The sequence below is a fragment of the Gastrolobium bilobum genome, unplaced genomic scaffold, assembly GCF_033153095.1.
Source record: "Gastrolobium bilobum isolate Gb01-03AN ecotype WA unplaced genomic scaffold, APGP_CSIRO_Gbil_v1 utg15456, whole genome shotgun sequence".
NCBI classification, from domain to species: Eukaryota; Viridiplantae; Streptophyta; class Magnoliopsida; order Fabales; family Fabaceae; genus Gastrolobium; species Gastrolobium bilobum.
This window is the reverse complement of record NW_026896562.1, coordinates 170,913-185,565: the sequence shown is the minus strand read 5'-3', so window position 1 is coordinate 185,565 and position 14,653 is coordinate 170,913. Positions and strand designations below refer to the sequence as shown.

Genomic DNA, 14,653 nt, shown 5'->3' with positions numbered 1-14,653 from the left:
AGCAACGTTGGCCTCAGACGTGCTCGAAATACCTCATTCTCTTCTCCTGGCTTCTTCGCCTAGGAGGTTGTCTGTCACGACATCCATCTTCAATTTTCCATCTGGAGTCAAATTATTCAAGGTCACCACTAGAGTATCTCAGCTTTCTGGCAGTGAGCTCAACAGCAGCAAAGTTTGCATCTCGTCATCAATTTTCATCGCAGCCTTTGACAGCTGATTCACAATACCTTTGTAGGTGTTGAGGTGTTCAATCATACTCATGCCATCTTTGTATTCAAGCTTCACAAGTCGGCGAACCAGGTGTGCTTTGTTCATTGGAGTCTTCTTCTGAATCATGGACTTTAGCTTCGTCCACAACTCATACGCGTTCATGAACTCAGACACGTGCTCAAAGAGGCTTTTGTCAATATATTTTCTGATCGTAGCTACCGCCTTACGACTCTGGATCTCCCACTCCTTATCGGTTTTGCCTTCCGGTCCCTTTTCAAGGGTAATGGGCTCATGTAAATCTTTGCAGTAGAGATGATCTTCCATCATCGGTCTCCAATATGTGAAATTGTCTGCGGTCAGCTTGAACATTTCTCCATCATTGGTTATGCCACTGGTCTCCATCTCGTCTCCCTCAGAACCCGTCGAACTCGGGCTCTGATACCGCTGTTGGGAAATATCGGTTCCCTCAAGCTCGGCTCAGGGGCCTTTGTGCGGAAGTCAATCAACAAGATCCTGATCTCGGCAATACCTCGGCCTGAATTTCATCAGGTCGGGCAGCGTAGCGAAAAATCAAAAACACAAATATGAGAGAGAGAGAGAGAGAGAGAGAGAGAGAACACAAGCAATTTTAACATGGGAAAACCTTCTCCAATGAAGAAGTAAAAACCCACGGGACCTAGTCCAGATCAAAAATTCACTATGAAAATAATGGTTACAAATAATCAGAATCACCAATGTGGTGGTTAGCTCAACCTCTTCAACAATGGTGATAATCAAACCTCCCTAGAGATGTTTCACTCAAACTCTCTCTAGAGATCTCTCAAATACAAAGCATAAAGCTTTGCTCTCAAATCTCAAACAATTTTCTCTCAAATATCAAATCTCTCTCTTAATCTCTGACCTAGCCTCCACCCACAACTAATGAATATATAGAGGAGGTGAGATCTAGGTTTAGGGTTTTTAGGAAACCCCTAAATGGGCTTGGGCTTAGCATTGAAGGAGGAAGCCCAACAAATCTACTATCAATTTGAAAAAAACTACACCTTTTCAACCCCTAAAATGAACATTTTTTATGCAAAGAAAAAGAAAAGAGAGAAAATGTTTAGATTTCACAAAAAATATGTACTAATTACTATAATCTAAATAGATAATTCAAAGCAGACCCCTCTCATTTCTTAATCTCTTTTTCTATTTACTCACTGTTAGCCCAACAAGAAAAAAAGCCAAAGATAAATCAAAAGAGACAGATTGCCAAGAAGTACAATCACCAAAACCCTTCTGCCCCTCACTTCCCTCTCTGTCACGAATCATCAGAAAAGGAGAGGGATCGAAAGAATAAGGTTCATTCTTTCATAAGACTCTCGGACTTCTTATTTTTATTCATGGATGGGAAGATTTGTGCTAACATCTACGTATAATAAAAGTTGAAACTGTTAGTTTCAAGTCGAGGTTTAAACTATAATTTAAGGGTAATGTTATATTTACAAACTTTTTGTTTAGAAACTCTTACAAACTATACTGTATCTGATCGTCATACTTTAATCAAGAGTGTATGACTTGTCATACTTAGTGTAATTTGTAAAAAAAAAAAATTGTAAACAGATCTTTCTCCATAATTTAATGCTAATTGTTACCACCAGGTCTGTGCCAACAAACAAGAGCCACGTAGCTAAAAGAATTTGAACTAAGAGAAACCATGTAGCTCTATTGGTGGTCACTGATACTCCCAACACTGTGATGTAATCTTAAATAAACCTGAGAATATAAAGAAGCTCTATAAACTCTCTGCGATGGGAGAAAACTACTTCACATTAATAGAGAGAAAAAAAGAAGATTTCTTACATTATACTTATGTTAAAAAATTTCTTCAAATTTTGAAGGGGGCGACCGCCTACCCAACACCCCCTGGGTCCCCCCCCTGATATTTACCTTTGGTTTCTTTATTTCTTTCATAATATGAATTTTTGGTGTCTAAAAAGGTCGAAGAGAAAATGCTATCCCATCTCAAGAGTAAGATATGTCACATAATATTAATTTGATATATAAAAAATAATCTGAAATATTATCACAAAAAGATTGCATTCACATAAAAAAAATTTCTTTAATCCACGATTTATTTTGCTTCTTTTTAAAAGAGTTATTGGTCTAGATCCACACTATACGAGATCCAAGTTCCAACTCTTTTATTGTTCAAGAGGCTTAATAACCCAGAGTAAGAAAACATATTCATCTACGTGATTAATAGAGCTATTCAATACTAGTGCAACCATCTAGCAGGAGCATCTTGCAATGACAACCATCCTATAGCATATCCACTTCAGATTGCTATTGGATTGAAATTAACTGTGTATGATGTAGCTCAACATTTTTTGGAATGATCAATTACAAATGATTTAACAATATATTACGATGATTGTTGTGTTAATTATAAAAAGGTAAAATCATTTCTGCAGCCGCTTTACATACAGCAATGACATGTGTATGGTTATGATTCTCTATATTTAATGTTTTTATCTTTTGTATTGTTATAATTCCCCAAATTTAATCCTTTCACACACATATATATATATATATATGAACTGTTACACGTACAACAGCTATAGAAATGTAAATCTCTTATAAAAATGTATTTTTACATCAATCATTAAAAATATATATATGAAACCATTTTCTGAAAGTAGCTACTTTTAGAGAATATATATGATTGCAAATAATTTTTGGTATTTAATTTTAATAAAAAAATTAACTCGGGTGTCCTTTTTGCTTCTTAGTAGGTTTATAATATAAACTGATTCTTTGTCAAGTAACTGGTTTCAATAACGCTCACAATGGGGCACAATTGAGTTGAAAGAGCTGTTTACCCTTAATTACCCCACCCTTCAAGAAACAAACGAACGCGCAAACTTGCAATCTGCTGCAACAAGGTGGCTCCACTGATGGTGTCGTGTTCGGTGAAATCTTTTGAAATCGATAATCAAAGGTTATCGGGAAAATTTATATGAAAATGACTTTTGATAGGCAAGTAATTTTGAAAGGGTCGCAAGATATTTAATTGAATGAAGAAAAATATGTAGCAACAATGTAGTGGTTATTATCTAATGAAGATACACACACATTATATCATTTGGGTACTAGGCCTGAAGGCATGTTTTACATTTTTTTTCTTTTCTTTCTTACTTTGAGCAAGTCAAGTCGTCTTGAACTTGCTTCAATACTGCACGAGAATTATTTACCTTGCTTTTAAATGAGTAGTGGAAGTAAAAAGGAAACATGGTGGGGGTGAGGGGTGTAAATGGGCTGGGCTGGGCTTTGGCCATCCTGGCCCAAGCCTACGTCAAAAAAAATTCAGTCTATCTGGCCTACTGGCCTATTAAAGACTTTATTTGTAGGCCAAGCCCGGCCCATTTTCAAAAATAAGAAAGCTTGACATGGCCTACAGGCCTTGTAGGCCTCCCACTATATATACTAAGCAAAAAAAAAATAATTGTATAGAGCAAAGAAAGTTCCATTCATGCATGCACTAGTACTTTTCATAAGAAAAAAATGACAAACAAGAAAGAGTCAACATAATACCTCAGCTCTAGAATGTATATCATAGAGGAATAGAGTCAAAGAAATGGAAAAAATAAGAAAAATACAATTACTAGATGCTGAAATAAAGTCTACAAGAGAATGTCATTCATCTAAAAATCTTTAAACCACCATCAAGACAAGGGAAAGAAGAGTATTATTGAAAGATCTTCATCAGTAACATCATAATCCAGCAAGGTACCCATTGCTCCATGGTATTAAGCTGTAACAACATGTAAAATTTGGAGACATTAGACAAGTTTTCCTTTCATAAAATAAAATAGCACAAAAAGTAAGAGATATTGGTATTTGGTACTTTGTGTCTTTGCCACATAAAATAAATATTATTTTATTATTTTATTTTAATAAATTAAATAGGCCAGCCTACAAGGCTGTAGGCCGGGCTTGACAAAATTGGCCTATGGCCTATTTATTAAAAAAGTTTTTTTATAAGCCTAAGTCTATTCTATTTTTCTGAAATACCGGGTCTGGGCTGGGCTCAATGTAGGCCGGGCCGTAGGCTGGGCTGGGCTAGCCTGACCTATTTACACCCCTACGCTTGACACTTTTAATTGGTTATTTATTATAATTAGTGGACTCTGAAGTCTAAACATTGATTGGTGTGAGATCCTGGAACTAATTCATTTCTCAATTAACAATTAATCAAGTATACATGTAATTAGGAAGAAGATTTGGGTAGGTAGCAACAAAATATTCCACAATATACATGTTCTAGAACAATATTCTTATATTACTCCGTTCAACGTGAATCATATATACCTTTGAAAGAATAAAAGCTATTATTATCTTCGCATAACCATAGTTAACATTAAAAAAAAAGGTAAATATGAATAGTGATGTAGGATACAACTTAGGTTAAATTAAAAAAAATGTGGAACTCACTTCAATTTTTTTTTCTCTCTTTTGAACAAAGTGGGCCCCATGTTTTTTTTAGTCTACAACATAACCTATGTTGCATCATACAACATTCATATTTTCCTTAAAAAAAAATTAAACTCAGTTACCAAAGTTAAAAACCATATGATGGTGAATTGACTTACGGAAGAGTACTATCTTACATCATATATAATTAGGAGTTTATCTTATAACCACTCTTGTAAGATTTTATTAATATTGTTATTACTATTATCATTGTTTGGATATTAAACCCTACTGGGGTCTAAAAGAAGCCTCATGCTAGGTTGAAGATTAGAAAACCCCCATTAAGAGAGCCTAGGAAAAAGAGGAGGAAGAAAAAAGAAAAGAAAATAGTTGTGTCAGCAAATGTAAAACTCCTCTCCGAAAATATATGTTCAAACTAAGTGCCTGTTCGAGGGATTTTTTTAATTTCTCTTCCCCATATAAGAAGGAATTAGATCAATTTTTTTTTATAAAAGCTTAATTATATTAAAAAGAGTTTTTTTTATAATAAAAAAAGCCTAAAGATCCTAACTTTTTTTTAAGTTATATAAGCTTATTTTTAACTTGAGTTCTTAGGTTTTTTTCACCATTTTACCCCTTATTAATTAATTAATAACCATTTTGCCCCTGATTCGAAACTATTTATCAATCTGCCCCTCTTTAGTCGACTGCCTTATATTTTTAATCAACTAAATGGCCAAAACAGACAAAAAATGACTGCTGGAAGATTTAGTCGACTAAATCTCCCTATTTAGTCGACTAAATCTTCATATTTTACAAAAAAAAAAAAAAAAGTCAGTATGATTTTAATCGATTAAGTAGAGAGATTTAGTCGATTAAATCTCCCAACAACCGTTTAGTCGATTAAAAATGCAAGGTAGTCGATTAAAGATGGGCAGATTGGTAGATAGTTTCGAATCAGGGGCAAAATGGTTATTAATTAATTAATAAGGGGCAAAAGGGTGAAAAAGCCTGAGTTCTTATGTAATTTTTATATAATCATTAAATAATTTTTAATTTTATTTTTAAAACTTTTTTTTTTAATTTTAACTTAAAAGTAGCTTTTATCTTTAAAAAAAATGTGTCAAACAAGCTTTAAATGAGACAGGCTCTAAATGAGTCACACATATTTTATTTATTTATTATTATAATAAGTAGTTTGGAATTGAAAATAAGTGAAAATTACAACAAATATTTGGCAATTAAACTAAATTAATTATAGACTCACATTTTGCTTCTCAAACCTCTCAAATGAAATTATAGTGGCTGTTTCACTAAGCATTTATGTTCAATAACTAAGTACATCAAGTATAATTGTTACGAGCATCGAAAAAAGAAACATTAATTATTCTTACAAAATAAAAACCTCATTATGGTATTTAAAGGGTGTGCATGACAATCTTTCCGAAATCAATTTTTTTTAATTTATGTTCTAGAAAACAGAAATGGATAGAAAACTCGTTTGGTTAAACCAGTTTATTTTTTTGTTCCCGATATGAACCGATTAAATTTTTGTGTTTGAGAACAAAAAAAATAATCAAAAGATTTCTGCTTTTTTATTCCCGGACAAAAAATGAGAAACACTTATTTCTCTTAAACATTCTCCACCACTATTATTATCATCATCATCACCATCATCGCGACACGACCATCGCCACTATCGTTGTATCACCAATGTCGTTGTCACCACGACGAGGACGATGCCACCACACCATCACCACCACTACCACCGCCACCACCATCACCAACCACCATCACCATCATTGTGGCCACTGCTGTCACCACCACCACTTCCACCACCGTCACCAACCACCACTACCATGGCCACAACCACCACCACTACTACCACCACCACAACCATTGTCATCACCACCACCACCACCTCCATCGCCACAACCACCACCATGCCATCACGAACACCACCATGTCATCACCACCACCACTACCACGCCACCACCACCACCACCACCATAGTCGTAGCCATTACCATCTCTACCACCACCACCATCGTTGCAGCCACTGTCGTCACTACCACTACCACCACCACGACTACCACCATTGCCGCCGCCACCACTATCACTACATGTACCACCACCACCCCGCCACCACCATCACATCATATGGAAAAGAAAATGATGATTCGAAAAAAATTTATACTTAATAGGAATTATTTTTTATTATATTATTTATTGTGTTATCAAACGTAATTCTCATTTTCATAATAAAAATAGAACATGTTATTAAACATTTTTTTTTTCAGAAACTGTTCCAAGAGATAGAAATAGAAAAGAATTGTTTCCTTTCAGAAATAGTGTCAGGAAATAGAATGGTTATCATGCACACCCAAAGAATAAGAGAAAAACTCATTCTTACATATAAGCAATTATATAGTCTCCATTACAGCTATATATTACGGGTTATATTTATTTCATTTTGTACGAGATAACTAAATTTTTTACACACAAAAAAATAGGTGTGTTCCACTTCTTCTTTTTCTCTCTCCTCTTACCTATGGGTCCCACTTGCAATCTTGTTTCTACAACATAAGATAATTATTTTTCTACAACATAAAAAAATTATTTTCCATATATTATTTACTCCTCTGAATTTGAAGTATGATTCTTTTCAGTTTATTTCTTGAAGATCTTTTTTTAATCACTAAATCAATTATAGTTTGACTTTTAAGTAATTTTTTTTAATTAAATAAAAAAAAGCTAACTTCTACATAGGGGTGTTAACGGGACAAGCCAAGTGGAGTTTTGGTCTTAAAAGACTAAGCCTGTATTTAAATGTGTCAGCCTGACCAAGCATGTTACCTGTTATGAAAATAATTATCGACATGTTGCCAGACTTATTTAGAAAAAAAAAGCCTGATTTATCCTGTTAGTCTGTTTTAAAAAAATAAGACAACACAAATTTATCTAAACAGAATATACAATCAACATTACTAGTAATTTTATAAATATTCATAAATTCAATGTATATCCAAACAATATAATATAGAACAAAATAATTCAAAAAGTCTGTTTAACCAATAAAATGAGGTGAAATTGATTGAGGAGAGAGAGAGAGTTATTACAAGTAGTATAAAAATATAAAATGAAAATTAATATACTAGGCGAGCCTGAGAGGCTCTAAGGTCGAACTTTTGAATTGGAGCCTGAGGTCTTTTTAATAAATGAATTTTTATACTAGTCCAAGTCTGATTCTAATAACCAATTTTAGACATATAAACTCAAGTTTTCACGAGTCGAGTCAAAGGCCCCTGAAAGGGTCATGGTTTGTTTACCACCCCTACTTCTACATACTTTTTTTATTTTTTGGTAACAAACTTCTACATACTTAATCCAAACTTTATATACGAATGGTAAGGAGTTTTAAATAGCTAAACACATCCACTTAAAATCAAACTTCATATAGATTTAGTGATGAAAGGAAAATTTGAAGAGATAAATTTAAAAAAGATTTCCAGGAGATTTGTTTGTTTTGGGCTTTTGGCCATGTCTTTACCTTTCTCGAATTATTGCTTTAAACTTTACATATGCTAAGCTTTTTTTTTTTTGGATTCACCATTAGCCTATTTAATATTATAATTTATAATTATTTGCATTCCATAGAGTCAGCGGATTCAAATGTCTGTAATTCTTACCTTAGTCAACAAAACCATAGCCACCTTAACAACAGCAGCGTCGAGCACACTGGGACCCACACAGACCACTTTATATGTGTGTGGAGATGGACGGTCCACAATGATCACAGCCCTCACAGGCTGGTAACCCAACAATGACCACAGTTTACTTCACTTGTTAAAGTGGCGTTTGTCTATTTTTCTTGGTCAAAATGCCATTGACACACACTAGTTGGGATATGGAAGCTGCTTCGTTCCACTTTTCATCAATTCACGCGTCTCTCTCTCTCTCTCCCCCACCTTCCTTGAAACTCAACAATCACATTCTCTTAGGCCAAGACACTTGAAGTTGTTTTCTGAGAATGATTGATTCTCTTTTCATGGGCATGCCTTGTTTTCACTCAAGATAAAAAATTTGCCCTTTTGCTTTGGTGGGTTATCATAATTAAATGTTCTCTCACGGGCCACAAAATTCAATGCTATCTTCTTCCTTGTTTTATTTTCCGTATTTTCATAAATCAAATATCAATTCTGGGTTTTCTTGGTTACTACTCTCTGATGTGGGACAATTATGAGGTGAAGTACATGAACTAGCAAAAAGTTGAGTTTTGGTGATATAAAGAGATAATGAACACGGACACGTGCTACTTTACTTCGATAAAAACTCCATGGAACAGTTGTTGCGTTTTGTTCACCATGCTTATCTACGGTAGAGCTGAACGAAAGATGCTATATTGAAATCCATACAATCAAGTTAATGGAGATTTTACTGTTTTATCGCTATTCATTTTGGCGGCTCGTGGCGTATAGCAATTTGTAGTGGTTTGAAAGATATTTTTATTGATGGTGGGTTGTGGCATATTTGGATTATGTGATGGTTTGGTATTATTCTATTTGGTACTGTTGGGATTCTCTATATAAGCTGCGTGGTGATTGCTTCTTATCATCTTCGTTATACAAGGTAATTTATTCTCCTTTTTTGCTTGCTATGGTGTAATCCAAGTTGCTTAACTTCAACCTTCTATTTTCATTTTTTTTTTTTTTGAATAAACCGGAGGTATCCGACCACTTTGTTCTGGAAATAAAGCCTAGCTGCTCATTAAAACCGAGGGTATATTAGACTACTCTTATTGGAGAAAGGGTGAGAATAATCGGCCCTTGAATGCTTAACTTGCTAGTTGAGCTACCCCAGGGGTTTAGGTTCAAAATCCCAATATACTAAATTCTTTTCATCTTTAGAACTGATTATTATTATTATTATTATTTTATTTTTTATTTTTTTGTCTTTGACGATATTCCCCCGTGCCTTTGTCTAATTCTAGTGTCGCTTTGCAACGTGGTGATCTTAAACAAAAAATTGAAATGATGTGTCAGAAAAGAATTCTGGACATCTTAGTTTTCTCATTTGGTTGGTCTTTTTATGCTGATTGCTGAGCAATTAGAATAAGATATATTCTAGTTTTAGGTGTAAATTTTCAATGGTATATTTTGAATATTATTTGCAATGAAGATACCATAGTTTTGCTTTATCTGGTGGAGTATCCCAACGCAAATCTTTCTTTTCCCTATGGCTTTTGTTCTTTTATACAGTGCTAAGGATTTTGTGCGTATGTTACTGATAAATCATCTTGTGCACATGGCACTTGATATGGGTATGTATATTTATGCTTATTTTCATGTTGGTGTGTTTCTGTGCTTTTTAGATGAATACTACCTCTTATGCTTTTTTGAGGTAAGCAGCTTTGAGTTTATCAATAGCAACCCTTATCACTCTGCATGTTGCAACCAAAAATTTACAGGAGGTTGATTTTTCGCATGCAGTAATTGTTTCTTTTAAGCTTAATGTATGATTTTGTGCAAGAAGTGCATTATCTAACTTAATGCTCTTTTCCTTTCTGATTAATTTGTGGCTTAGGACACTCCCCTGAATGGGAACTGATGGTTGTGAAGTAGTACAGACATTACCAAATCCCCTCTCCTTTAAGGTACAGAAAACAATTGCATTTACCTACCCATGTTTTAGGTGTTCTGTGACATTGAACTTTCATGGCTAATTGTATTGATTGAATTGACTCATTTATGATATGTGGGTGCTTTTCACTTGGATACTGGAGCTAAGCATTTTATTGATTGTAATTCATGTTAAAAGGTACATCGTACAATGTGCACAGAACTGAAGAAATTAGTTGATAGAGTCTTAAGGATATTTCCACGTATAGAGGAAGCACGCCCTCGATCCTCATCAGGAATACAGTCTCTGTGTTTGCTAAACAGTGCAATTGATACAGCCAAACAACTTCTGCAACATTGCTCCGAATCTAGTAAACTATACCTGGTGTGTAGTTCTTCATCAAAGTTCAAATTTTTTTAAAACGGGTTATCTTATGTTAATACAAGAGGAAAAGCCTTAGAGCAGCGGTAAGCTTACACCTTGTGATCGGAAGGTCACGGATTCGAGTTTGAGAAATAATCTTTTTGCAAAAATATAAGGTTAACATTACGTACAATTGATTTTTACCCCTATCCTCGTAAGTCGAGGAGCCTTGTGCATCGTGATTTGTCTTTTTTTTTTTTTTTTAATCTTATGTTAATCTATCATATCATAGTTATGCAAAAATTTGGAAATAAGTTTATAATGTGTAGAAAAATATTGACCAGCATGTTGCATGCTAATTTAATTGGTTCTAATATTACTTTCAGGCAATGACAGGGGACTCGGTACTCTCAAAATGCAAAAAGGCAAAAAAATCATTAGAGAAAAGCTTAGTCCAGATTCAGGGTATGGTTCCAGTTATGTTGGCTGCAGAGGTTAGTCAAGTTAGCACTCAATCCATTTTTATTTGTCTAGTACACTGCCTCTGATTCTTTTCTTACACTCCCTATCAAAGAATCAGGCCCTTCTCATAGAACTCATTTGGTTATTAAAAAGTCAAAAACAATCCACATAATGCTGAGGACTTCGTTTTCTAGTTGAGAAATGTGGGTGGTTGCGTATTTCTGGATAGGATTTATTGTTGTTATGATATTAATATATAGGATCTATTTTACATTTCCATTTGGAGCTTCATTTTAATACTCTAGCTGGCATTGCAATGTCTCTTGCAGATTTCTGGAATAATTGATGATCTTGGGTGTGTGACATTTGTCCTGGATTCTGCTGAAGAAGAAGCTGGGAGGGTTGTGAGAGAATTGCTCCAGCAAAGTCCTGCAACCTCAGATAAAGATTCAATGGAAAATTCTGAAATTGAATCTCTTCAGTTTGCAGCGGCAAGACTTAATATTACATCCCCAACGACCATCTTAGTAGAGAAAAGATCTATAAAGAAGTTGTTAGAAAATGTGGGACCAAATGACCAGAGAAAAAAGATGATCTTGAAATATCTTTTGTATCTTCTTATAAAGTATGGAAACTTAATCAAGGGGGAACAAATGGAGAAGGTCTATTCTCATATTGAAGGACCAATTGCAACTGAGAACTCTGGTCATGATTCTCAATGCATCCATCATGTTAAGTCTGATCCATACTTGAACTATGATCAGTGTAGAACTCACACCAGCGAGTTGGGTAGAGTTACACCCCCAGAGGAATATACATGTCCAATATCTTCAAGGTTGATGTTTGACCCCGTTGTCATTGCATCAGGAGAAACATTTGAAAGGATGTGGATACAAAAGTGGTTTGATGAGGGTAATGCTATTTGCCCAAAAACTAAAAAGAAACTGGCCCATATGGCATTGACTCCTAACACTGCCATAAAGGACTTAATATTAAAGTGGTGCAAAAGTAATGGAGTCTCCATTCCTGACCCAAGTAGGGAAGATGAAGATTTTCACTCATGGGAAGCTTCCTCCACTTCCATTAGGAGTTTTGGAAGTTCTATGAATGATTTGAACTTTCCAATGGATCTTAGTAACATGTCACTTGGATCGTTTGATACTAGTCATAGTTCAGATTCCTCACATGCTCAAGCCAATCATGGCTTGAATTTGATGTTGATCAAGACTAGTGACAATTCTCACAGGCATCAATCTCATGCAGATATACATGACACAGACCTGATGCATTTGTCCAAACTCCATGATCGTCAATGGGATTCCCAATGTCAAGTCATTGAAGTTATGAAAGAAGATTTCGAATGCAATTACCAAGCTTTTTGCTCTGTGTCATCTGAGAATTTCGTTGACCCACTCATAAGATTCCTGAGCACTGCGTATGATATTCATGATGTGAAAGCTCTTAGAGCTGGAACTCAGTTGCTGTTGGAATTTATGAAAAACTGCAGGTACAATTTCTTTTGCCCTGGCAATTTGGTTCTTGGTACATTGCTAGTTAATTTAGTTTGGTTTATCTTTCTCTAATTTAAATTTTTTGGTGAGTTGTGACAAAATTGATTAACAATCATCCTTTGAAAACAATATTCACTTGGTTTAGAGAACAAGGAAAGCTTGTTATGTTCAGCTTTTTTCAATGTTAAAATTTGCTCTGGGTCCTTGGCAGATACGTTAAGACTGAAGATTATAGTTCTTCCATTTTCATTGCTTGAATATATATAGTTAAAGGGTTATATTTATCTCATGTTGCATAAAAGAAGCAAATTTCCTACGCACATATTTGATATATTTGATGGGTTTTCTGCCTGCAAGAAAAACAAAAAAGTTTCATGCACCTGCTTTTGATATTGGAATGACTTCTTTGTGGTTTTCATGCAGAAATGATCTGACTAATTTAAGTGAAGATACATTCAGAATGCTGGCAACTCTTCTTGATTCAGAAGTGATTGAAGAAGCTCTTGTCATAATGGAAGAACTGTCTGGGAATTGTTATGATAAAGCTACCATTGCAGCTTCACATGCACTCCCTTCTGTTTCAAAGATCCTTGATTCTGGTAACAAAGAGTTCCAACGAAAGGCTTTTAGAATAATGTGCAATTTGTCATCCAATGGTGAAATTAGTCCCTACATGGTATCTCTCGGGTGCATCCCAAAATTGCTGCCATTTTTTGAAGACATGACCCTTTTGAGAGACTGTGTAAGTATATTGAAAAACCTTTGTGATACTGAAGAGGGTAGGGTTGCTTTTGTTGAAACTAAAGGATGCATATCTTATGTTGCTGAAATACTTGGGAGTGGCAGTGATGAGGAAAAAGAACTTTCACTGGCTATTCTACTCTCTTTATGTTCTCAACGTGTGGAGTACTGTGAGTTGGTTATGTATGAGGGGATTATCCCTTCTCTTGTTAATATCTCAAATAAAGGAAATGATAATGCAAAGGCATTTGCATTGGAACTGCTTCGTCTTTTGAGGGATGTTGACTACGTTGAGAATGAAGATTGCATTGAGCCAAATCTCAACACCTCTCGTGATTCTAACAATCAAGAAAAGAAGCCATCAAAGAAATCCATGTTTTTGAAGAAACTATCACTGTTCTCAAAGTCCAGTTCACTTTCATCAAAAAACAAGAGGTGAAACTGATAAGGGACAGGTTGGATTTTTAGATAGTCTTAATATTATGTGGTTGGATATGGATTATGCCTTTCTTGCACTTAATACTAAAGCTCATCTTGGAGTATTTCTTTGCTTTAAATATTCTTTCAAAATGCGTTTTGTTGCAAAATTTTGTACAGTAACTGCAGGCTGTGTGATGTATAGATCTTTTATATGATTGATCATGTAATCTAGTTGTAGAAACAGCCTCTTAGCTTAGGTAGGCAAGGCTGTGAGTTGCTTTTCTTATTGTTATTGTATATGTCAAACACTAATATACTTTGAGCACTGATTTTAGGATTGATATTTTGAATTATTTATACTGTTCACATAATGTCTGTTTTAAGGAAAAAATGTGTGTCATTTTAAAGAATATAAAGTTGTGTCATTTTAAGAGAGAGAAAGAGATAGATAAAGGAGGAGAGAGAGTTGACATAAAAAATAAAGGTATGGGTCCCACCTCTTTGTGGGAGTGAAAGGATATAAGTTATGTCATTTAAAAGGATAAACAATTTTCCACTGTTTTAATTAGCTTATTTTAAATTTTTAAAAAAAATAATTAAAAGTTTTGCAAGAGAATTAAAAAAAGGATTTGTTTTTTCTAAAGTTACTTTAGATAACTTTATCTAATGTTCACCAAAACGACGTCGTTTTTGGACGGAAATCATGGTGTTTTTGTAATTTTAATTTATTTCAGGTTATAATAGTCTTTATCATTCTCATTTTTTAATATTTCAACTCCAAAACGACGTCGTTTCGATGAACATTAGACAAAGTTGTCTAAAATAACATCAGAAACTTTTTTCCCTTAAAAAAATACAATTATTTTAGAGAAATAT

The 14,653-nt window shown here is 34.4% G+C and overlaps 1 protein-coding gene across 3 annotated transcripts; it reads left to right on the top strand.

Annotated features, from left to right (window-relative positions):
* The first annotated feature begins 8,603 nt into the window (after positions 1–8,603).
* LOC133300580 (U-box domain-containing protein 5-like) lies at positions 8,604–14,098 on the top strand. Of its 3 annotated transcripts, XM_061500146.1 has the most exons (6): positions 8,604–9,290; positions 10,245–10,314; positions 10,479–10,664; positions 11,030–11,137; positions 11,435–12,612; positions 13,040–14,098. In XM_061500146.1, the coding sequence occupies exons 2-6, from the start codon at positions 10,258–10,260 to the stop codon at positions 13,794–13,796; spliced, it is 2,286 nt and encodes a 761-aa protein (XP_061356130.1). In that variant the 5' UTR covers positions 8,604–9,290; positions 10,245–10,257; the 3' UTR covers positions 13,797–14,098. The 3 variants fall into 3 exon arrangements, with proteins under 3 accessions (XP_061356130.1, XP_061356131.1, XP_061356132.1); XM_061500147.1 differs by lacking the exon at positions 10,479–10,664; XM_061500148.1 differs by lacking the exon at positions 8,604–9,290 and having other exon boundaries at positions 9,326–10,314; positions 10,501–10,664.
* The last annotated feature ends 555 nt before the right edge of the window (positions 14,099–14,653 follow it).